At 40.8% G+C, this 26,439-nt stretch overlaps 1 protein-coding gene across 1 annotated transcript in view; it reads left to right on the forward strand.

Moving 5' to 3' along the window:
• The window catches only part of CDK15 (cyclin dependent kinase 15), a 100,726-nt gene extending 74,601 nt beyond the window's left edge, over positions 1-26,125 (forward strand). Inside the window, exons 12-15 of the mRNA XM_081261587.1 lie at positions 4,431-4,570; positions 15,257-15,399; positions 17,567-18,799; positions 25,889-26,125. Coding sequence (XP_081117713.1) covers positions 4,431-4,570; positions 15,257-15,366 — 250 coding nt within the window. The 3' untranslated portion in view covers positions 15,367-15,399; positions 17,567-18,799; positions 25,889-26,125. The remainder of the gene's footprint in view (positions 1-4,430; positions 4,571-15,256; positions 15,400-17,566; positions 18,800-25,888) is intronic.
• Positions 26,126-26,439: the final 314 nt, after the last annotated feature.

A 26,439-nucleotide genomic window follows, 5' to 3' on the forward strand; every position in this document is an offset into this window, starting at 1 on the left:
CAGGGAGTGTTGGCTTGCAAGAAAACCTAGTGGGTTTATTATTCTCTGACACAGAGAAACCAAATAACATCATTGAGTGGCCATTGGAGGGGGAACTTGATTCATGGAGGTCATGCTTTCCCAGGCCCTCTCAACGCAGTCTCGGCTCAGACCAGGGCAGACTTTTATTACCAGCTTTCAACAAATCCCTAGTTTCTTTTGCAAAGTAAAACAGATAATAGAGACATTCCGGGAATAGTTAGCTAACTAAGCTGTGCCAGGCAACCTCAGGGCTAAGAAGAACTCAGTGTTTTCGGACAATGACCAATTACAATAACCAGTATTATTTGATCTGAGAGTAATTAGCCGAGCCTCTGTTCTTTTTGCTTCAGTGAGGAGGCAAAAAGGGCAGTGAGGAAAACATCAGAGACAGGGGAAAGGAGCTCAAATGTCAAAGAAAAACACACTCACACAGGTGGGGAGAAGTGAAGAGTTTCACAAGCCAAGATCCTAACCGAAAATTTGAACATTGCTCTTGACTGAAAATATGGAAGAGTTGAATCTAACCAAATGTCATTTGACTGTTCCATTCCTACTTTTGCATGCTTTAAAAAGTCACCACGTAGACCGAATACCAGGGCACAAAGGGTAAATAGGTTGGAAACAGAGCTATGGACTACCACAGGACCTTGTATTGGGAGGATGACTTGAAACTCCTCATTATCTCAGGGGAAGCTTCCAGAGAATTGCTGTTTATCATTTCATTCACATTTTCTCTTGCCAGTGTAGTCAGGTTCCCTAACCCCTAGCCAGAAACATTTGGATTTTCACACTGCCCATGGCTTGCTTTCATTCCACTATTGGTTTTCAAAATAAATGGTACCTCCACACCTGTGAGGCATCCTAATGCAGTCTGGAGCTGCAGCCTCCTGCTGTTTGCCCACCAGCCCTTCCTTCTGGGCCAAGCATGACTTGAATCCCTACTCTGACTTTTCTGACTACACAACTCTTACCACCTCTGCCCATCCCCTTGCCCATGGCAGTGTCTTTGCCTCTGCTTAGGCTTTTCTCTGCTCAGATTCTCAAAACAAGGAGTAATGTCTGGAGCTGTGCTAATACAGAAGCCACTAGTCGCACATGGCTATTTAAACTTAAATATTCCAAATTAAATTTAAAGTTCAGTTGTTCAGTTGCACAAGCAGCATTCCAAGGACTCAAGAACCATATGTGTGCAGTAGCTACCATATTGGGCAGAGCAGAAATAGAATACTTCCATCATCAATGAAAGTTCTTTTTTTCAGTACTGGAGATTGATCCCAGGAGTTACACTGAGTTACATCCCTACCTCTTTTTATTTTGAGACAGGGTCTAAGTTGCTGAAGCTGGCCTCCAACTTGTGATCCTCTTATCTTAGCCTCCTGCCTTAGCCTCCTGGGTGTGCACCATGGCACCTGGCTCCTCATAGAAAGTTCTTTTGGGCAGTGCTGGCCTACATTATCACATGAGAAAATTCCTGGTGCTCAAAAGAGCCCTGCAAAGAGCAGTAGCATTAGGTGAGCTACATACTATATGCTTAGCAGAGTGCTGCTTATATTATTACATTCAATCCTTACAAATGTCATTTTCATGTCAAAGAGGAAGAAACTGAGGATCAGAGATGCTAACTAACCTGGCCAAGGTCATCCAGTTAGGTAACTGGTGGAGTCAGGATTCATCTTGTGTACAGGTCTCTATGGATTGCCAACTGAATCCACAATTCAATTGTTAGTGTGGTTAAATCAAGAGCAGCTGACTTTTCATGACTTTTCTACATGATTCCTACAGAGGTGTGGTGGAACTATGCTCCGGCCTGTAAATGGGCACAGGTTCTCGATAGGGGTTTGATGGTGACCTCTTTAATGTGGACCTAGTAAGACACTCTTTAGACTGATTAGCAAATTGTAAGACAGCTTCTCTGCTGTTGTTTCTTCCTAATGCCAGTGATTGCTTCCTGTGGGCATCTACTTTACCATGTCCTAAACTGAAAGCAGTAAGAAAATTACCTACTCCATTCCTGCCCTTTTCCTTTCTATGGTTGCTGGGGGGAAAGCAAAAAAAAACAGTTAAGCTCAAGGTAACCAGGCTCATCCTGTGCTGCAAGGATCAATGGCAGATTTTCATACTTAGAGCCAGGTTTTGCTAAGAAATTAAAACCACTGTCTCATTCTTCTGAGAACAACTAGATTTAACATATGTTGAATGATGGGTTCATAGACAGTGTTTGACATAATCACAAAGACTGGGCTCGGCACCCTGAATGGAGAGTTACACCTGCCAGACCTCCTCAGTCCTCCTCCTTCAGGCTCCTTTTAGTCCTAACTGATCTGGAAATCTGCAAGGACTGGGGATTTCCAAATTTCTTCTTCATCTTGTCTATGAAGAATTTATTCCTGAGTTGGAGGATAGTAATCTGTTTGCAGAAACAGTCTTATGTCATGGAAATCAGGGATCTGAAAACTTCTTATGCAAGCCTAGTGCAAAAATTAGGCAAATTACAAATGTGCACCAAGACCTCCCGCATCCCAGCACCATGGAATGCAGAGGGAAGGAGTCTCTGCTTTCTTGCTTTTGCTCTAAGTTAGTATGTGAATTTGATGTTAAGTAAGCTGCTCTGTTTTTTGCTTGATTGTTTCATGACCATGCAATTTAATTTTGAATGTCAAACATCAGTCCTATGGTTAATTGTCTTCCAGGATCTGCATAGTTTTCCCTCTTGTGGCTTTCTACTTGTAAACCTATTTGTGGCTTGTAGAGATGGATGTACTTAAATGATAGGCACTAGATTAGCAAAAACTTTAAAGCATTGTAAGTAAATAGGCAACAGGAAGGACGTCCCCTACCCTACCACTCTCCCCAGGTTCATTTCAGGTGCCTCTCCCTCTCTTTTTCTCAGGCCAGTCACTAAGCCTTGATTCCCTTCTTTAACTCACTCTTCTCCCTTCCACTCCAGGCTCTGTATGAACACCAGAGATTTCTGCAGCAATGCCTTCCCCTTGCCTATCCCCAGTTCTTCAGCTCTCAGCTCAAATGTCACTTCCTCAAGAAAGTCTTTCCTGGGGCTGGGGTTGTGGCTCAGCAGTAGAGTGCTTGCCTTGCATGTGCAAGGTTCTGGGTTTGATCCCCAGCACTACATAAAAAAAAAATAAATAAGATAAAGGTATTGTGTCCAACTACAACTAAAAAATTTTAAAAAAAGAAAGTTTTCCCTGACTGCCTTCTCCCATTCTGGGCCAGGTATCAGGGCTGTCTTGATTTGGGTTGCTATAATAAAATACCTGCGATTATATAATGTATAATCAACAGAAATTTATTGCTCACAGTTCAGGAAGCTGGGAAGACTAAGATCAAGGCCACAGTAGATTTGGTGACTGGTAAGAACTCTGTGCTCAAAGACGGTGTCTGTTTGGTGTGTCCTCATATAGTGGAAGGGGCAGTCTCCTTTATAAAGGCACTAATTCCATTATGAGGCTCTATCTTCATAATCTAATTACCTCCCAAGGGCCCCATCTTCTAGTACCATCATCTTGGTGATTAGATTTCAACCTAAGAATTTCAGGAAGAACAGAAACATTCAGACTAGAGCAGGAGCCTTTTCTTCAAAGTGGTCCCTATGCATTTTTGTGATAATTTGGTGAAATTCTGGCTTACTAGACCAAGATGCCAGAAGACAGTCTTGCCTCATACCCCCCAGAACCAATCACTCACTAGCACATAATAATTGTTTGATAAATTATTTTATTCATCTCCAAATATACAGTTCAACATAAAATCAAGTTGAAAACTCATCCTTTGTGTGATTTGAGTGCTTAATTATCTCTCTTGTTCTGCTCTATCTCAGGAAGAACGAAGAGGACTTCCCAGCTAAAAACCCTGGGGCTGAGCTTCAGAAACACTATAAATAATTGAATTTTCCACTCGAGCTTCACCTTCAGGAATCACCTCTCTCCCTCCGGGGTTCCTTGCTTGATGCTTTTGGCGTCCAGACCTAGAAAGCATTGTCAATTGGGCTTTTCCGCTTGGTTGAGGCTGCTGTGTCTATCCAAGAAGAATCCTTAATTATATATTTCTGTTTCTATAATTACAAAACTGTGTCCTTTATGTGTACATGGTGCTCAGAGACATGGTGGAGGGCAGGCAAGCTGAAGGATAGAACTTTTGAGATTTTTTTTCCCCCCTTAATCTTAGTAATAGGACAGATAAGAATTTCAGGATGAAGGTTATTACTCCAACAATTGTGGTAAACCCAGGAAAGTTCTATTTGAAACATTATTCTACATCTAGCCTTTTCTATACTTTTAGCCATTTCCTTTTCTATACTTTTCACACACACATCCTCCCCCCTCCTCCCCCAACCTTTATTTTCCAGGATGAAGGCCTTGGAGAAACTCTATTTCTCTCTCCCACTTTTCCAGGCTGGGCAGGGTTCCTGAAGCTGAAGACTTGGCCTCCCAAATGTTGAAGGGCTTTCCTAGAGACCGGGTCTCTGCCCAGGAAGCACTGGGCCATGATTATTTCAGTGCTCTGCCCTCCCAGCTGTACCAGCTTCCTGATGGTGAGTGAGGAGTGTGTGCATGCGTATTGGTGTTAAGTTTCCGTGTCTTCAGTGTTCAACCTGGAGAATCATAAAATGAAGATAATAATGAATTTGCCTGCAGGAATGCAAGATGGGACCAAATCTTGCCTGAGTTTTGCATGAGATTCTCTAAAACCCTGAAGCACTGGTAGAGAGGTGACAAGGATCCAACATTTCAAACACACAACTTACACTTAGAAATTGGACGAGATGAAAGTTCCCTCTGAGTTGTTTGCTTTAGCTAGCATCTGCCAGGAGAAGCAAAACCAAAATTTCTAACAAGCCCCTTCTCTCTTTCCATAGAGAGTAAGATGATAGGTGACACGGATATGTCAGAGAGCAGAGCTGGGCCTTTCTTGATTGGTAACATGATGCTGCAGAAGGAAGTGTGGAGGTGGGGCGCTGTGGGGAGGGAAGCACCCTCCCAGGCCAGCTGCCCGCTGGAGAGGCAAGTTACCCTGAAATCAGCCTTTGCTGCCTGGGCCTGAAGTCATCCTCCAAATCTGAAATCTGCTGAGGGGTCATGTGGTTGGAGCTGTCCTCTTGTTTCTCAGAATGTGGCCAGAAAGGGCTATGAGGAGGATGTGGGCATTGTGGTCAAGGTCTGGGCTGTTTGAGGGGAATGTCCTTAGGTGGGGTTTCTTTGAAAATATCCACCATTCAACTGAAAACAGTTTTTAGGAGTCCTGAGGCAGAGAAAAGGAAGCTAAGCAGGAGGGTCTAGGGGCTCAGACTATGAAGAGGGGACTGAAATGGGAGGAGGGGGCAGGGGAAATGAGGTTCATTGGGGTGCAGTGGGGTGAGGAGTTACTGCCCAAGAGGTGTAGACACAGTCTGGTCCAAGTGGCCAGGGTTTGCAAATAAATGCAGTTCCACTGTATTTGTGTCATTGTCCTGCAGTAGTTCAAAACTCTTAGTTTGGGACTTGTTGAGGAATTTTATTATTAAAATGAGTCATTTAAGATCTCCAAAAATAACTGTAATCATACAACTGGGGTTAATGTCGTACTTACCCTTGTAGAAAGAATCAGTCATTCGAATTTATTAAGTTGACATAAGTGTCAAAAACATATGAAGTGCTATAAAAAGTTGAAGAAAACAAGAGACTTGTCCTTGGCCTCAAGGAGTGGGAGGAAAAGAGGGTGAGGAAGAGGAAACAGGGCACCCTCGTACACATATTAGCACAAATCATATCTAAACAGCTAAAATCTGTGCGTAATCAACTGCAGATGTTCAGGACTGCGTGTGCTAACGGCAGTTCTTTGGAGAAACTAGAATAATTCAAGTGAGATGGATTAGGCTGGAGGTGAATCTGAAATGGAATTCGAAAGGAGGGGAGGGACAGGGTTTGGCATGTGGGTGGAATGAAAGATGTGGCGGGCAGACCTACAATTCTCACTTCCTTCCTGGCACCTCTGCCCCACTTCAGCCCCACCTTGTCCTCTCCCATCCCAATCCCCTCTTCCCAACCTCAGCCCCTAGCTCTTTCCTTCTTAGCTTTCTTCTTTGGGGTTTGGGATTTCTAACTCCATCACATCGTGCAAGTGTCCATGCTTGGGTGTACACACACCCTTCTCCCCACTTAAAAGAAACCTCCCCCATCAGCCCTCTCCAGGGTCTATTATTCTGAGAACTGCTGAGGGATCTTCAAAGTTTTCTGGGCACCAGCTTTTGCTTGATGAAGGGTAATTAGGAAGAAACAATCACTGTCCAATTGATGTGTTGTTGGAAACTTGAGTTTTGATTCTTCCTGGCAAAGCCACCAACAGAGGGGCCCTGGTGCATGCATGTATGTCTAGAGGTGTGTGTGTGTGTGTGTGTGTGTGTGTGTGTGTATGCGCGCGCGCGCGGAAGGGTGAGAGAGACAGAACAATCTGTATTCCTTCTCTGTTCACCCAGCCACAGAGCCCAAATCTACTTTGACACTTTTAGAAAAATGAAAAGATGGAATCTTGCAGGAGCCTGCCTGTGCTGGGGGGAGATGAGGGGTGCTCGCAGCAGGAGGGAAGTTGACTTTTCTTTATACATATAGGGGTTTTTCCATGCAGAGTTTAAATTATGCCTGATAAAAGGAGTTTCGTGGATGTTTCAGTTCTTTCAAATTCTCCTGGCTTCCTCCCAATTAAATGAGGTTTGTCAAAGCCACAGGGCTCTGCTGCTGCTGCCTCGGCGGACAAGCACTTCCTGCAGCGACATCTCGAATCCCTGAGGGAGAAGATGAAAGGGCCAGCGCCAAGAGACAGGGGAGGGGGGGCGAGTGTGTGTGCGTGCACGTGCATATGTGTGTGTGTGTGCATGTGCCTGTGCGTGTGCATGTATGCTATGGGGAGGGGGTAGAAATACATAGAGAGACAGATCGACATTAGGACAGGGGACAAGTAGAGAGGAAAGGCAACGCTACCGGGAAAATTGGTAAAAGAGGTAGAAGAAGAGAGAGAAGCCCCTGAAGCCAGTTTGTGCACCTTCGATACAGTGGCCCTTGCCAAGGGCACATTATCCACGAAGGGCTGCATTCCCTGGGCCTGGCAGTGCCAGTCTGCTTTTTCATTGCCCCTGGCAAAGAGCCTTTGTTAAGAGTCTCCTTTGCAGACAGACAGCACCAGTGGGTAATCACAGTTCCCAACCTGCAGGGACATAAAATCTCCATCACCAAGGTGGGCTGCTGCCCCAGGCATGAGAATCTAGCAAAAATGAGGTACGCCCTTGTTGGTGATTTGTAAGGAGAGTTTTCTGACCATAATTATGCAAGAAATTTTACTCTCGGGTAGCATTTGAGTATGGAATCATTTAGGAGCTTATATTTATATCAATTTATTATTCTGGTTGCAGGATAACAGAGTTGTCACTTTAAAATATATTCTGTTTCCCCTTTGATCTGGAAGATGCCAGCTATTATTGTCTGCCCTCTGAAGAAGACAATTAAAGTATGAAACCTGTGCCTGGGAAATATGTGGAGGGCAATGGAATAGCCTAAATCTCAGCAGAAGCGTGGTTTAGCCTTTCCCCCCAAAAGAACGGCTCTCACATCCAGCCAGCTTGATTTTCATCAAACCAAGTCCTGAATAACACTTTCTCTAGATTGTAGCAGTCCGCTCAGAGCCAGAGGAAATTTATCAGGGGGTTATTTGCCATGAAAAACCAGGAATTCCAGGATTCGTTCCCTTTTGGAGATGGCTCTTAAGTGGAAAAGCGTGAATACGGGAATGGAAAGCATGTGGGAACCTCAGCCAAGCTCTGACATTTTCCCTCATTGACTCTTGAACACCTGAAGAAACATTTGTTGAAGGAGAAATTATTGGTAGTCCCTCTCAAAACACACCCAACATCAAACTAATTGCTTTTGCAGATGGCCAGGGAGCCGCTCTCCCCACTCAGGCACCAGCTTATGGCCACACTTGTGGTCCCCCTGGCTGAGCCAGCAGTGCAGCACGTCAGCTGGGGCAGCAAGGACCTAAAATTAGGCTGTTGGCAACTCTCTAATCTTAGCTGCAGGTTCAGCCTCTTCACTTAATTCCCTTTGCCCCCAGCATGAACTTGGGCTCTGGGAAAGGAACACTGCTTAATGATCTGGGGGCAGGGGCGGGGGGAGTAGAAAATCATTAAGCTGCCCCTTCTAGAAACTGGCTCCACTCTGGTCTTTACAGGAAGCCTTCCAAATGTTGCCCTTGGAAAGTTAAGACTGATTTTGGAACCTAGCCATTTTGAATTACACACACTGATCCAGAAAAGTTTTTTTTTTTTTTTTTTTTTTTTTTAATCTGGGGCAGCAAATGCCATGTGATTTAAGAGTCTGGTCCTTAAGCCACCGTCCTTGATTGTCAAGACATCAAAGGCTCTCTCTCTCTCTCTCTCTCTCTCTCTCTCTCTCTCTCTCTCTCGGTTGGTCCCATTTTCTCTCCAAATCCCAGGCTTCAGTGTCTACTGTTCCTCTTCCTGGACTAAATCCCCCTTCTTCTTTAAAACAGATTTTAGCATCTTAGGAAAAAAAAATTAAAACTTAAAAGCTTGCAGTTGTTTCACAAGTAAGTTTCTGAAAACAATGTGCCGCAGGCTGTATTGTCATCATGTACTTTTGTACACACAGGGTGGAAGGAGGCATGGCTTTGCCCTGCCCGTCTTCACACCACCCTAATACCTATATGCTTCAAGTTCTTCAGCAAGCCCCGCTCAGATTGCCCCATTAAAATCTAAACCATATTTTGTTTTACTCTAAACAAATTCAGGCCTTCTTTTAACATTACTTTAATGTACTGGAAAATCCCTGTGATATCCCTTCCCAAAGGTCACTTCTCTAGGCTGAATATCTTCCACCATTTTTGTTGTTGTTTCCAAATGTAGATTGTTTCTTCCACTTTCTTTCTTTCTTTCTGCTTTTTATTTCGGGGGGGTGGGGTACCCAGGATTGAACACAGGGTCGCTCAAACTTTGATTCACATCTCCAGTCCTTTTTAATATTTTATTTTGAGACAGGGTCTCCCTTAGTTGCTTCACTAAGGCCTAAGTTGTGGAGGCTGGCTTTGAACTTGCAATCCTCCTGTCTCAGTCTCACTAGCCACTGGGATTATAGGTGTGCGCCACCACACCCAGCTGATTCTTCCACTTTCTTAGTCTATTCTGAATCCATTCCAATTATTTTGCTTATCTCAAAGATTCTGAACCCAGTGTAGACTCAGGTCTCTAATACAGTGGGAGAATTATGTTCCAGTTCATTCAACAAAGATTTACAAGTGTCTATTAGTTGTGATTTTGAAAATAATAGAAATGATTTACTCATGGACCCTGTCCTCAAACAGCTTCCAGTCATTAAGGAAATGAGACAAGTATGTAAACAATTACAGATCAGATAACATATTTAAATACTCGGAGAAGCAGAGATTAACCAGATTAAAGCCAGCTGTGGGGATCCAGGATGACTTTGAAAGAGTGAGTCCTAAAAGATGATGAGTCTGGAGGGCCAGGGAGAAAGGACATCCAGGGAAAGGAATGTCATGTTCCTCTTCAAACCATGCAATATCATCCTAAAGATGTCTTCATTTTAATAATAGTAGCACAATCTTAATTCATATACCATGGTAATTTTTACTTTTATCATTGTGTATATTCTTGCAACACTCTAACACTCTTAAACACTCTTTAACATTGACTAGTGAAGTTTAACTTATATGCTTCTACGTGATTTCAGATTTATTTCATTTATTGTTTTTATTGTCTGGTTTACTCAGAGTTTAACCAGAATATTCTGGAGGCCAGGTTTCAGGAATTGAGGGTGGTAGGGAAGAGGGAAGGCAGATTCTGAGCCAGCTGTCTGAACTTTATACAGCTTCTAGGGGTTTCCAATATACCTTACACCACTCTCTCCAATTTTCAAATCCTCCATTAATCAGTACTTTAAAAACAATACGTTAAGAAACAAACTGGGAGTGCTGGGGACATAGCTCAGTTGGAAAAGTGCTTGCCTTGCATGCACAAGGCCCTGGGTTCAATCCCCAGCACCACCAAAAAAAAAAAAAAAAAAGAAAGAAAAGAAACAAATAAATTGGGTGCCGGGTGCCATGGCACATACCTGTAATCCCAGTGGCTCAGGGGGCTGAGGCAGGAGAATTAAGAGTTCAAAGCCAGCCTCAGCAAAGATGAGGCGCGAAGCAACTCAGTGAGACCCTGTCTCTAAATAAAATACAAAATAGGGCTGGGAATGTATGTGACTCAGGGGTCAAGTACCCTGGGTTCAATCATGATACCAAAAAAAAAGAAAGAAACAAATTAGGAAATGGCTTTCATAAAACACTTATTCATACCTTCTACACTCAACAGTTGTCCTCAATGTATTACAATACAGTAGAGGAAATCTCAGGTTGAGATATGGTTTATTTTGAGATATGGTTTATGGTGTTGCATAGACTGTTGCTAGGAGACAGCGGGGTAAACCAAGTCCCTCTGCCCTGCCAAGCTCTTAAATTGGTTAAATTTGTTATCATTATGTTCTGAAAGAATCTCCAAGTAAGGATGAAATTTTGAGGAAAGAGAGACCCTTGGAGAGGGAAAGGACTTGCAGACTACTTGTTCTATACCTTCATTACAGAGATGGATTGCTGACACCCAGGGCAGAATGGTAATTACTGCCTTTTATGGAGCATCCATGTACTTTACATAATTCTCATTCAAACTATATACTAATCGATGAAGCTGGGATTATTATCTTCATATTACAGATTAGGAAATTGGACTAAGAGAGGCCAATTGCTTAATTTATGGCTGTGAGTGGTAGGGTCTAAACCTGACTTCACATCAGACTCCAAGCTCACTCTCTTCCCACCACATATTGCTCTTGTAGAGACCTCCTAAGAACTTCAGAGCAAAACCAGCAGCAGAACCAAGAGCTGGATTCCCAGTCCCTGCCCTTTCTGCTGTCTCATGTTCTATGTTTAGTTTAAAACCTTCCTGGGAAAGATTCCGAACGTCCCTAGGTAGCATGTTTAATATGCAACACTTGAAGGTTCACTTTTAGATTTAATAGACTCACAGCCCAGTACCACTGACTCCTTCCTCAGTGCCATCTGATCTTAGTTTCTATTCTTTTTCTTTTCTTTTTATAATAACATACACAGTCACCCTTGGGTTTTAAGACTTCAGTGTTGGTTATGGTTTTTGTTTCACTCTATAACTCATTCCATTTTACAAGACAAACATCAGGAATCAAATAGTAAATGGGGCAAAAGCATAAAATAGCAGTTTATGCAGAGGAAACAAAAAGAGCATACCGATACATGGAATAAACAGACAGCTTTACTAGGGGTTAAATAAACACAAATAACTGTTAAGTTAGTTAATTCTCCCTTTTACCTAATGACTCCCAGTGCTGGTTAGGTTGTGGTAAAATGATTCTCTGCTGTAAATTGGGGCATTTTTTGCAAAGCATTAGGGTAGGAAACACACAAATAAATGCTCATACCCTTCTACCCTGTGTTGGGTTCTTTTTTTTTTTTTTTTTTGATTGCTTTATTGAGGTAAAACTAAAGTACGATAAAATGCACATATTTTGAAGCATGCAATTTGATCAGTTTTGACATGTATGTAATCAAAACAATCAATACAAAAAGCTGGGGTTTTTTTCCATTACTTTATTTTTTTTAATTTGAAATCATGCAGACTTGTGGTTCCTGCCTGATTTATTACATTAGAAATCAAACACCATCAACTATTCTACCCTGTATTTTTATTCCTGAAAACTATTCAAAGAAACGATTGAATAGGAAAAAAAATAAAATAAAAGCTAGGTTAATGAAAATGTTCATTGCAGTGGTATCTATAAGGTTTTTACAAATATGAAATAAAAATGAGGGAAACAAGTTCAAATATTAAACACTAGAGAAAGGATTGGGGAAAGTGTGTGTTGACTCAACATACAGTTCCATGCGGCCAATTAACATAATTAACAGACGTGTGCGGTACTATGGAAATGCTTCTGCTGGGACATGAGCTGCAAGAAACTAGAATACAAAATTATAATGTACCTGTGAAAATTACCATATTTATGAATAAAACTGAAAGTTAGCACACAAAAGTTAAAATGTTCTTCTAGTTTAGGGGGTTTGTAGATTATTTTTCCCCTTTCAAATTTTTTAAAAAATTGATATTGAATTATTTTTATTGTTTAAAAGAATGGATTAAAACAAAATGGTACAGGGAGCCTGGGTTCTGGATTGAGAGTTAAAGACCTATGTTTTCTTCTTTTTTTTCCCCACTTAACACAACATGCACTATTGGCCTTCATAAACCTTAATTTCTCCATCTGCACAGTGGGCCAACACAAGTTTCCCTTACCCCAAGTGGAACAGGATGTTTATTTTGTAAAACTTTTAGCTCACTGGTTCATGTAAGTGTGGTCCTAAGAGAACGAGAAGTAGGAGGGAGAGGAAAGATAAATAGGCACTAATTAATTTTAAAAGGAAAGATCATCTGCTTTAATGGGAAATGCATATGTACCGTGCCCCTAGTCAGAGTCGGAAGTGCACTCCTTGTTAGTTAGCAGCTTCAATTTAAGGTACTGTGTGATCCTTTGGGCTTTGAAGATATGAAGCCTCTATACATACACATGAGCTAAAATTACCGCCCAGTCAGGACTACGTGTGCACTCTGAATAATTGCATGCACTAAGCAACCCCAGCTGATGGACTGATGATATGTAAGCATAGTGCAAAGACCACGTGATGAGGGGAATGGCAAGACATTTTGAAAGGATGGCATAATTTCCAAGCTTTCTTTTTAACTTACGCTTTTTCTTTTTGCCATTACAGACAAGTAAAAGGGATTTGATTATCTTGTTTCCTGTGAAAGGTTATTTAGCCTCTCAATCCCATTAAGTCACTCTCTGCACTCCAGTGCACCGCGCCTTCTCCAGGTTATCAGCCCAGGAAGAGTAAATGGAGACACCAGGATCAGATTTCTAAAGGAAGGAAAGTTAAAGCAAAGTTTGAAAGGGGTGACAGCCAACAGCCCTGAGCTTGGGAACTCAATTAGAATGAAAGACAACTATCTCATTATCTCCTTCCGAAATGATCTAAATACATAAGAATCTAAAAGTTTTAAATAAACTTGTCCTACTGACTTGTCGAGATGACTGAATTTCTCATCTCAAAAAAAAAAATTTTTAAACACCCACTTTCGTATTTATTTATTCTAAGCGCGAAGCAGCTGCGATAATTATGCTGTCAGATTCAGTCAGCTAATGAGGAGTCACCAGAGTGGAAGGTTTTGCATTTGTGAGATTGCTGAAGAAGGAGAGCCGCTCTACCGCTTTTTTCTTTCTTTTTCTTTCCCACCTTTCTCTTTCTTTTTCTGAGTTGGGAAGGAGAGTCTGGCAGTCCACAGTCAAACCAGAATCCTTTTGATTCCTTGTTTGTTCTGTCTGTCTCTGTCTGTCTGTCTGTCTCTCTCTCTCTCTCTTCCTCCTTCCCTCTCCGCAGTCCTCTGTGTTTTTGAGGAGCTGCTTTTGATAGGCAAAGAAGCCTGGGGGAAATCCCAGCTTTTCATGCCACTGTCCCCAAGGCACAAGGAGACTTCTCCCCCATAGAAGTTCCCAACATTGTTTGGATTTGAGGCGATTTGAGCATCACCTGTAAAGTGTACACACTGTTTATTTTAGCCATTTAACTGTTCATGCTATGACATGAGCTAAAAGAAAGTTGACTACAAAAGTGCATATTATAATGTCCCTGTGGGGATGTCAAATGCATATCGACAAAACTTGTCTCCCCTTTCTAGTCTAGCAAATATATAATTCCAAACCAAAGAAGTAAGAGCCACAGACTCCCCACAGCATCTAAGAAAGTTCTGGCCAAGCGAGGCAGGGCCAGCATTGCAGGTTTATTTCTACCCTTTGGGTGAGAGCATCTTCCAGCAAACACTATCATTAAGGACATTTTATGCATGTGGAGAGCCAAACATAGAAATTTCTCTCTTTATAGAGTTGTGAGATGTTCTGAGCTACCCAGGTTTGTGCTGATTGTGAGGCTTGGAGGAGAACGAGTTCTCTAGTAGATTTGCTTTGGCGCCATTGTTAAGGTTTCTAACAATGGCTACTACTTATTAGAAACATTGTATGCCAGGAACTCCTCAAGGTGTTTTGCATATGTTCACTTCTTTAAATTTACAGCAATCTGCCAGGAATTTCAGCTTTCCCCATTTGTAGATGGAACTCTTAAATGTTAACTTTTGGAGGATTTGGCCCATAACTGTAGTTTAGTAAGCACTCAGAAACAATAGGCGCTTAATAAAAACAGGCGTCTGTGGACATGGAAACTGCTAGTGTGCTCAATGAACCAAATACCAACTGTCCCTAATTGACAGTGGTTTTATTTATATATTTTTTAAAACTTTTTGATGGCACAGAAGTCATCCACACGTCCAACAGAAACCTTACAATAGACCTCTGTGCCCAAAGGATCCTCATCAGTTGGTTTACCGACTTTGGTTTCGACCAACCACACAGATCAAAAATATTCAGGGGAAAAAAAACCCTCACATATGGACAGAACATGTACTGTTTTTCTTGTTATTATTCCTTAAGCAGTGCAATATATAGCAACTATTTACATAGCATGTGTATTATATTAGGTATTATAAGTAACCTAGAGATGATTTGAAGTATACAGAAGGATCTGCAGAGGCTGTAAGCAAATACTGTACCATTTTATATAAAAGGAATTGGATTCTTGGATTTGGGAAGCAAGAACCAATGGAGAACTGGACTTAGAATTCTGAATTTTGATCTTTTTCCAGGTTGGTGACGCTCTTTCTTGATGTTCCCCAAGGGGACAGATTATCAAAATTCTTTTGTTTGCACCTCACTTTCCGCCCTTGCTTGTGTCTGTAGGTCTCTCCCAACTCGATCCCTGTTTTTACCATCTGCCACACATAGCACCCTACCTTGCCCTAGTCTTCATTTGGTAAATGCGCCGTGACCTGAGTCAAGTAGGAGGAACATGACGATTATTAGTAGATTTGGTAAACTGAGTCATCCTTGAGTTACTATAAATCTCTAGTAAATAAGTCTGGCTCATGTTTTGACATCTCTTCAGGTGACAATGTTACAACAGACATAAAAGTATAACATACTGTGAAACATCCCAGGAAATAATATGTTGGTGCTTTTTTTCTTCCCTACAGAGGAGTCTTTGTTTACAGTTTCAGGAGTGAGGCTAAAACCAGAAATGTGTGACCTTTTGGCCTCCTACCAGAAAGGTCACCACCCAGCCTGGTTTAGCAAATGCTGGTGAAAAGAAGGGGTGGAGTCACCAAGAATCTTCCAGGTGAGTGATCCCAACCAGGAGGCTCCTTATAGATAGAACTGAAAAGCAGTTGCCGCCAGGCAGAGAGAACATTATTCACCAGTTCAGAGCATCTCTGTTCTGGGTCTGAGGAACAGGTGGCCTATGCTTCAGACCTCCATTATCATACCTCCTACCCTGGGGAAGAGGACAGTGTATATCACCTGTCTCTCTCACTCCTGGCATGGTGGGGCTCTGTAGAAAGCTTCCAGATCACTGTGACACCTTTGGCCCATGCAGCTGTGACAAAACTTTACAACTGACCTCGTTTTCCCCTTCCTTAGGTGGCTCTCCAACAAAGCAAGACCATAAGAAAGGGTGACCAATCGTCCTAGTTTATCCCAAACAGAGGGGTTTCCTGCCATGCTAGACATTGAGTGCTAAATTTGGCACAGTCCCCGGTAAACCAGGATAAGTAGTCACCTTAATGGTACAAATGACCTTCCAAGGTAATCTCAAGGAGGAAGTGATATTGTGGAGGATTTTTCCAAAGCTACCATACTCTAAAAGAAATTCTGCCAATAGGAACCAGAAGCCAGGTGGGACAACCCCAAAAGCCACCATAATAGAGACATCCCTAGGAGCACTTCCCACATGGTCCTTCTGTGGAGGCTAGACAGAGAAGTCAAGCTGAAACTCAAGTACAGGGCCAGCCAGCTCTTTAGGAGACCCTGGCTATGTCCCAAACTACAAACATTATACTACAATCTGACCATCCATTTGGTGGGCACAGCTGGGCCATGCTTGCTAACAGAGCTATTGGGGCCTAGATGGTAACTACCAACATATTCCCTACACACACACCCGACTTACTCACATGGCAGGATTCAGCTCTTCGGATTTCTCTTTGTTTTTCTCTTGGATCTCTATCTTTGACTGTCACTATTTAAAGGCATATGTACATCAAGGATGTCTGCCTTCTGGCTCTTCAACAATGATCTAGACTTCAAAGAACAGGGAAGTTTAGAGTTAGAGCTATTCCCCAGAGTATTTTATGAAATACGTTAAGTTTGTATTTTGACAATATACAACAGGAATTACAATTGGCAATGCAATAGCATGGTATTCCTCAAGAAAAATATTTTCTAGAGCAGAGATTTTATTGTTTAATTATGCCACATCAAACCACCTAGGTGTGAGAGCTGGATGAACTTCAGCTGCAATATATAAAGTGAAGCATGTGCCCTTCGAAAAATGATCAAAGATACTAAGGAAAATGGTCTCAGATGGTGGTGGTCCTTAGCATTATCATGATGATTTCAATTGCTGTTGTTATGTATTTGGTCTTACTTAGCAGCCAGAAGGTGGGGAGATAACCTTGCCTTTCGGATCTACAGTGACTTTGCACAAAGAATTGTCACCTATTAGGCATAAATTAGTCACAATAGAAGATCGATTAAATGCAGCTGGTCAAGCTTGGTGCCTGTGCCAGCGACTGAAGAACGGAAGAAGCAGATTGAGTCTCGACTGGAGTAATCTCATGATATCCCTAGGCCTTGAGACTAATGTAAGGAGATAAAACCGGTAGGAGATGAACCACAAGAGGGAAAAGCTAGAGCAATTAAACTGTTTAATAAATGGCTTGGGATCTGCAAAATCTGAGAGTGCTGGAGTTAAAGAGTCTAAGAGCTGTAATCACACAGACACTGGGGGCCTGTAAATCTTTTCCACTGAATTGAATTTATGTTAAAATATTCACTTTTCAGGAGAGTCAAAATGTAAATTGAGGTATTAGGATTTGGTAACTGGCAGCAATTCCTCAAAATTAAAACTCATGATAGATCCTTAAAATGTCAGTTTCAGGCATGAAAAAAAAATGTCTACTGCTATCTATAGGAGAAATTGGAAGGAACTAAAATTCTCTGGATGCATTCCATGTGCCAGGCACTGCAATGGGCCCTGTTCACATGTTATTTCAAAGCATAGCATGTTTTGAGTGGTGGATTGGGGTGAGTTAACACTATATTTTGTACACCCAGAGTTAGATTTGGATTATTTTTTAAGTCTCAGTTCTTATTACCAGGGGTAACATACTGCCTCTTATACTTACCACTAGAAACTTTGCGATACTGTTTAACAGGTTTTCTTGACTCAAACTATATGTTATTGTTCATTATTTTGATCTTATTTATTCTTTATTCCCTTCTAGGGCTGTTTTCATGCTGCCTCAGTTTTCATTTGCTTCAGCTTACTAAGAAGCTTCCAATCTAATTCCATACTGCACACCTGGGATATTTTAAATATGATGTTCAAGGCAATGGTTCATAATACTCAAAGAAAAAGCCATGGAAGATTGTTATGGTCATTGCCTAGAATTTAACAGTGATTGGCTCAAACACTGGGCAGAAACTAAGGTTCTCTGAGAGAGAACTTCTGAACAATTTCATCTGTTTTGAGAGAGATTCCTGGGCCAGAAAGTCAATTTCCCAACAGGACAGATGGGAAACTGACAGTTGAAAGAATTTGTAGACAGAGCTGGTGCTTATAGAGGGCTGTCCCTCTTGTATTCACTTACAATGTCCCCCAACAAAAGGACTTGTGTGACCAGGAAAGGATTAGTCTAAAGTTGAGAAAAGTCTCCAGGGAAAATGGTCTCTTGGATAAAGGCATCAACAAAAGGACTTACTATAGACTGGTTGTTATGCCTTGGTAGGGGGCGCTTCTCCTTCACCACCTGCTTTATCAGAACACATTGCCGTCCCACCCCACACAGATTTCAAGTTTGGATTGAGCCACTGGTTAGAATTGAATTTCAGACTGTCTCCCCCAGAATCCTAATTGTCTATGGTAATGGCAACAGTGATGAGGAACCTTAGCTCCCATTTGACTGTGGAGATACTGAATAGACAGGAGCAGAGTCCACAGATGTCATTCAAGCCAAGTTGCACTATTGGACACATGTGTGCACACACACATAGCCCTGGAGTTAAAGGAGATCTGTCTTGACTAAGGCTGCCCCCATTTACTGCAATGACTTTAAAAGGAACCAGGGAAACTCTAACTTCATTTTGGGAAATTTGGTAGTCTAGAAACCAGAGACCTCTATGTATCCTTCAGAAGAAAAAGGAGGACCAATTAACAGAGAATTTTAAAAATAATAACTATCCATCCAAAATTTCATATGGAAGAAAGAAAGATGCATACAGATAGTCCCATGAAAACTGCCTTAATGAGTATTAATAAGGCATTAAACAAAACCTTCCCAGATGTACCTAAAAGATGAAATGGAATAGTGTAGGCTAGATCATGGGGCAGATATGTGTGCTCAAAAATAATGACTGTCCAGCTTTAAAGAAGGCTGATGGTTGTGTGGTACAGAGTTCAGACTTGTCTTATTCTGGTCAAATATTTTTTATTAATTGCTCAAATAAAATCTGAGAAGGTGGCTCTCTCCTGCTAGCCCTGAGTAATCCTTGCTGCCCTGCTGGGCGGTTAGAGGTGGGAACCAGAGAGGGGAGCTGTCTGGGACCTGGCAATAGAAATAAGGAATACTGTTTGGGCTCTCTTGAATGGCAGAACCCCCTAAAGTCCAAGTTGGGACAAAACTGGGAAGCTTGATGTCTTCAGTTGCCCTGAACAAGTTACTGCAATCTTCTAAAGCCTGACCTCAACCTGGCACCTGCCTCATGAACATCTAAAGCTGTTAAAGAAGGTGGCAGCAAAAAAGAGACGAGGTAATGGGGATTGAATTCAGGACTTCATAAATGCTAGGATCACTAGCCAATGCTGAGCTGACGTGGATCTGGGGCGAACAGTCTGGGCCTCTCAGAACACGCACTGAGCCCGGATCGGCTGAATTCAAGCTCCCGTTCGCCTGCTTCCCGCAAACAAACAGCTGTGCCTCAGCACTAATCCATCTGGCTGAAACAACTGGTCAGCCCTTCTCATCCTACGGAGGTAAATGCCTACCGAGCCTTCATAGGTAGTGGCCACAGGTTTGAAACGGGGCTTGGGAGAGACAGTCAGGACCCACCCATTGCATTGGTCGCCCGGCAAAGGGAAACGAACTGTCACCATTTGCAAGAGATACCACCATGGCAGAGAACTGACGTTATCAGACTGCAGCGGAGGAGATAACTTCATTGAAACCTGCGGCTACAGGTGTGTAATTCCCTAGCCTTCCCTCTCCACACATCTGGGAAACCTTAAGGGCCCCTCCCAGCTCTCCCGTAAGGGCCCCTCCCAGCTCTCCCGTGAGCGCGATAGCCAGACCGAGGGAATGAGAGGTGGCGCGGGACCCGCGGCGCGGAACTACTGCTCCCACCAGGGCTAACAGCTGAGGTCTCTTGCACCAGCTACCGGGGGCATGGCTACCAGAGGGCAAGTAAAATTTGCTGAGGATTCTCAGCCCCAAGCTCTACAAACTTAGGGTCTGAGGGAATGGCAAACTGGAAGAGTGTGCCCAGTCATTCATGAAAACAGGGCTCCCAGGAGCAGCAGACCTGGCGTGTAGCCAGTATTGTGGTGAGCGGCACCCATGAGAGGGGCCTGGCTAGAGGAAAAGTGGGAAGTGACTAGACAAAAGAGGAGGCCCTAGGCACTCAGGATTGGAGACTCGCCCAGTCTGGGAGGAGCTGCTGCACAGTGATTGGTTCCCGCGTATTGACAGGAGAAACTTGGCCTGGTGGGCACAGCGCCACCTACTGGAAGAGAAGTTAATCAAACTCTAAGACTGCATTTATTAGTTTTTTTTTCTTTTTTTTCTTTTCTCTTTTTTTTTGGATTTGGGTTTTTCTTTCATTTTCATTTTTCTTTCTTGTTGTTTTTTTAAATTTTTTTACAATTTTTTAAATTTTTTTTCTTCTAATTTTAATTTTAATTTTTTTATTATTTTTTAAAAAATTTTTTTCTTTTTTTATTTCCTATTTTTTTCTTCTTTTGTCGTTTCATTTATTTTCAATTATCTTATCCCCCCTTCCTTGAATTCTACCTGCTTACTCTCATTCTCTTTAGTGACTTCTTCCCTTCCCTTCAAATACCTTTCCTCCCAAGCATCTAATAAATTTATAGGAGTAAACAGTAACTCATCAGTCAAACAGAACAAGAAGTAACATGAGCAGCTTCAAAAAGCAAGGAAGAAAGGGAGTACAAACAATGCAGGACGGCCTAAATATTCAGGAGGACCTAGAGTCATCAGAAAAATGGTCATATAAAGAACTCAAGGAACACCTTAGACAGATGGAATGGAACCTTAAAGAGGATACGAGACAGCAAATTCAAGCAGTGAAAGAACACATTGAGAATGAATTACATAAACAGATAAAAGAAGAAGTTAAGCATCTCTATCAGGAGATAGAGATTATAAAAATAATCAAACAATAATTCTAGAAATGAAGGAAACGATAAACCAAATTAAAAACTCAATTGAGAGTATCACTAACAGAGTGGAGCAAGTAGAAGCCAGAACATCAGATAATGAAGACAAAATATATCATCTTGAAAACAGTCTAGCCAACTCAGAAAGGCTGGTAAAAAATCACGAGAAAAACATCCAAGAGTTATGGGATAACATAAAAAAACCAAACTTACGAGTCATCGGGATAGAAGAAGGTACAGAGATTCAAACCAAGGGAATGAGTAACCTGCTGAATAAAATAATTACAGAAAACTTTCCAGAAATAAAAAAGAAAACAGATATACAAATTGAAGATGCATACAGGACACCGAGCACACAAAATCACAGTAGACCAACACCAAGACACATTGTTATGAAGATATCCAATATACATAACAAAGACAAAATATTAAAAGCTACAAGAGAAATGAGACAGATTACATTCAGGGGTAAACCAATAAGGTTAACAATGGAATTTTCATCACAGACACTGAAAGCAAGAAGGTCATGGAACAATGTATTTCAAACACTGAAAGACAATGGATGCCAACCAAGAATTCTGTATCCAGCAAAATTAAGCTTCAGGTATGCCAACGAAATAAAAATCTTTCATGATAAACAAAAGTTAAAAGAATTTGCAGCCAGAAAACCAGCATTGCAAAGCATTTTGAGCAAAACACTACACGAGGAAGAAATGAAAAACAATAACCAAAACCATCAGTAGGAAGTGCCTCGGTAAAAACAGAGGGCGAGGGGAAAGATAATCATGGAGAAACAAACTAAATTTTTTAAAAAAAGGATAAATAATCAAACATGGATGGAAGTACAAACCATATATCAATAGTAACTCTGAATGTTAATGGCTTAAACTCTCCAATAAAGTGACATAGGCTGGTATCATGGATTAAAAAAACAAATCCAACAATATGCTGCCTCCAGGAGACACATCTGATTGGAAAAGACATACACAGGCTGAAGGTGAAAGGATGGGAAAAAATATACCATGCACACGGACCTCGTAAGCAAGCAGGGGTGGCCATCCTCATATCGAATAAAATTGACTTCAAGACTAAGTTAATCAAAAGGGATAAAGAAGGACATTATATACTGTTAAAAGGAACCATTCACCAACAAGACATAACAATTATCAATATTTATGCACCAAATAATGGTGCTGCGACATTCATAAAACAAATTCTCTTCAAGTTCAAGAATCAAATAGACCACAACACAATAATTATGGGTGACTTCAACACACCTCTCTCACCATTGGACAGATCCTCCAAACAAAAGTTGAATAAAGAAACTATAGAACTCAATATCACAAGCAATAACCTAGACTTAACTGACATATATAGAATATATCAACCATCATCAAATGGATATACTTTTTTCTCAGCAGCACATGGATCCTTCTAAAAAATAGACCATATATTATGCCATAGGGCAACCCTCAGTAAATATAAAGGGGTGGAGATAATACCTTGCATTTTATCTGATCATAATGGAATGAAACTGGAAATCAATGATAAAAGAAGGAAGGAAAAATCCTACATCACATGGAAAATGAACAATATGTTACTGAATGATCAATGGGTTACAGAAGACATAAAGGAGGAAATCAAAAAATTCTTAGAGATAAATGAAAATACAGACACAACGTATTGGAATCTATGGGACACAATGAAAGCAGTTTTAAGAGGAAAATTCATCGCCTGGTGGTCATTCCTCAAAAAAAGAAAAAAAACAACAAATAAATGAACTCACACTTCATCTCAAAGCCCTAGAAAAGGAAGAGCAAAACAACAGCAAATGTAGCAGAAGGCAAGAAATAATTAAAATCAGAGCGGAAATCAATGAAATTGAAACAAAAGAAACTATTGAAAAAATTAACAAAACTAAAAGTTGGTTCTTCGAAAAAATAAATAAGATCGATAGACCTTTAGCCATGCTAACGAAGAGAAGAAGAGAGAGAACTCAAATTACTAACATACGGGATGAAAAAGGCAATATCACAACAGATGCTACAGAAATACAGAAGACAATTAGAAATTATTTTGAAAACCTATATTCCAATAAAATAGAAGATAGTGAAGACATCGATAAATTTCTTAAGTCATATGATTTGCCCAGACTGAGTCAGGAGGATACACACAATTTGAACAGACCAATATCAATGGATGAAATTGAAGAAGCCATCAAAAGACTACCAACCAAGAAAAGCCTGGGACCGGATGGGTATACAGCGGAGTTTTACAAAACCTTTAAAGAAGAATTAATACCAATACTTTTCAAGTTATTTCAGGAAATAGAAAAAGAGGGAGCTCTTCCAAATTCATTCTATGAGGCCAACATCACCCTGATTCCGAAACCAAAGACACCTCAAAGAAAGAAAACTACAGACCAATATCTCTAATGAACCTAGATGCAAAAATCCTCAATAAAATTCTGGCGAATCGAATACAAAAACACATTAAAAAAATTGTGCACCATGATCAAGTAGGATTCATCCCTGGGATGCAAGGATGGTTCAATATACGGAAATCAATAAATGTTATTCACCACATCAATAGACTTAAAGATAAGAACAATATGATCATCTCGATAGACGCAGAGAAAGCATTCAACAAAGTACAGCATCCCTTTATGTTCAAAACATTAGAAAAACTAGGGATAACAGGAACTTACCTTGACATTGTAAAAGCTATCTATACTAAGCCTCAGGCTAGCATCATTCTGAATGGACAAAAGTTAAAGGCATTCCCTCTAAAATCTGGAACAAGACAGGGATGCCCTCTATCACCACTTCTATTCAATATAGTTCTCGAAACACTGGCCAGAGCAATTAGACAGACGAAAGAAATTAAAGGCATAAAAATAGGAAAAGAAGAACTTAAATTATCACTATTTGCAGATGACATGATTCTATACCTAGAAGACCCAAAAGGGTCTACAAAGAAACTACTAGAACTAATAAATGAATTCAGAAAAGTGGCAGGATATAAAATCAACGCGCATAAATCAAAGGCATTTCTGTATATCAGTGACAAACCTTCTGAAACGGAAATGAGGAAAAACACTCCATTCACAATATCCTCAAAAAAAATAATATACTTGGGAATCAACCTAACAAAAGAGGTGAAAGATTTATACAATGAAAACTACAGAACCCTAAAGAGAGAAGTAGAAGAAGATCTTAGAAGATGGAAAAATATACCCTGTTCATGGATAGGCAGAACTAACATCATCAAAATGGCGACATTACCAAAAGTTCTCTATAGGTTTAATGCAATGCCAATCAAAATCCCAACGGCATTTCTTGTAGAAATAGATAAAGCAATCATGAAATTCATATGGAAAAATAAAAGACCCAGAATAGCAAAAGCAATTCTAAACAGGAAGTGTGAATCAGGCGGTATAGCGATACCAGATTTCAAACTATATTACAGAGCAATAGTGACAAAAACAGCATGGTACTGGTACCAAAACAGGCAGGTGGACCAATAGTACAGAGTAGAGGACACAGAGACTAATCCACAAAGTTACAACTATCTTATATTTGATAAAGGGGCTAAAAGCATGCAATGGAGGAAGGATAGCATCTTCAACAAATGGTGTTGGGAAAACTGGAAATCCATATGCAACAAAATGAAACTGAATCCCTTTCTCTCGCCATGCACAAAAGTTAACTCAAAATGGATCAAGGAGCTTGATATCAAATCAGAGACTATGCGTCTGATAGAAGAAAAAGTTGGCTCCGATCTACATATTGTGGGGTCAGGCTCCAAATTCCTTAATAGGACACCCATAGCACAAGAGTTAATAACAAGAATCAACAAATGGGACTTACTTAAACTAAAAAGTTTTTTCTCAGCAAGAGAAACAATAAGAGAGGTAAATAGGGAGCCTACATCCTGGGAACAAATTTTTACTCCTCACACTTCAGATAGAGCCCTAATATCCAGAGTATACAAAGAACTCAAAAAATTAGACAATAAGATAACAAATAACCCAATCAACAAATGGACCAAGGACCTGAACAGACACTTCTCAGAGGAGGATATACAATCAATCAACAAGTACATGAAAAAATGCTCACCATCTCTAGCAGTCAGAGAAATGCAAATCAAAACCACCCTAAGATACCATCTCACTCCAGTAAGATTGGCAGCCACTATGAAGTCAAACAACAACAAGTGCTGGCGAGGATGTGGAGAAAAGGGTACACTTGTACATTGCTGGTGGGACTGCAAATTGGTGCGGCCAATTTGGAAAGCAGTTTGGAGATTCCTGGGAAAGATGGGAATGGAACCACCATTTGACCCTGCTATTGCCCTTCTCGGACTATTCCCTGAAGACCTTAAAAGAGCATGCTACAGGGATACTGTCACATCGATGTTCATAGCAGCACAATTCACAATAGCTAGACTGTGGAACCAACCCAGATGCCCTTCAATAGATGAATGGATAAAAAAAAAATGTGGCATCTATACACAATGGAGTACTATGCAGCAATAAAAAATGACAAAATCATAGAATTTGCAGGGAAATGGATGGCACTAGAGCACATTATGCTTAGTGATGCTAGCCAATCCCTAAAAAACAAATACCAAATGTCTTCTTTGATATAATGAGAGCAACTATGAACAGAGCAGGGAGGAAGAGCAGGAAGAAAAGATTAACATTAAACAGAGACATGAGATGGGAGGGAAAGGGAGAGAAAAGGGAAATTGCATGGAAATGAAGGGAGACCCTCATTGCTATACAAAATTACATATAAGAGGTTGTGAGGGGAATGGGAAAATAAACAAGGAGAGAAATGAATTACAGTAGATGGGGTAGAGAGAGAAGATGTGAGGGGAGGGGAGGGGGGATAGTAGGGGATAGGAAAGGTAGCAGAATACAACAATTACTAATAGGGCATTATGTAAAATTGTGGATGTGTAACTGACGTGATTCTGCAATCTGCATTTAGGGTAAAATTGGGGGTTCATAACCCACTTCAATCTAATGTATGAAATATGATATGTCAAGAGCTTTGTAATGTTGTGAACAACCAATAAAAAAAAGTTGTACACAATAAATGAAAATTTAAAATAAAGTAAATCCTGTTTATGTAAAAAAAAATCTGAGAAGGTGGACGGCTTATTCATACAACTCACTGAAGTACTATTATTATGCATGTGTTATTTCCATTTTACAGAAAAGGAAACTGAGGCTCAACAAAGTTAATCATTCCTCCCTGGGAGTACTCCAGAGTTCAGATGCAAACTTCAGGTCTGGCTGTCTCCAGTGTGATCTCTCCAGGAACCACATACATATCAGATTTATAGAATATACATCTCTTGAAGAAGCAGTTGATATTTAGCATTGGATCATGATTCAAAGAATTAAGCTTTGGCTAGAAGCTAATGAGCAATAAGCTGAAGCAATATTCATTCCTATCAAATTTTATCTGATTTAAATTCTTGCATGTTGGGCTTAAAATGCCTACAATTTAAGTCAAGCGGTGACTTAGGGGAAATTGGCACTGTTAAGTACAATGTGAATGAATAGTATAATCTGGCTGCCCTCAAAAGATAATGCTAATACTTTCAGGCTACATAAATGAAGGACTAAGATGATATCCCAGAGAAGGGAAGTATCTTGCTCCCTATAGAACAGACCACATTTAAATTATCATGTTC

This window comes from Spermophilus citellus, assembly GCF_964194105.1.
Source record: "Spermophilus citellus genome assembly, chromosome: 11".
Classification (NCBI taxonomy): domain Eukaryota; kingdom Metazoa; phylum Chordata; class Mammalia; order Rodentia; family Sciuridae; genus Spermophilus; species Spermophilus citellus.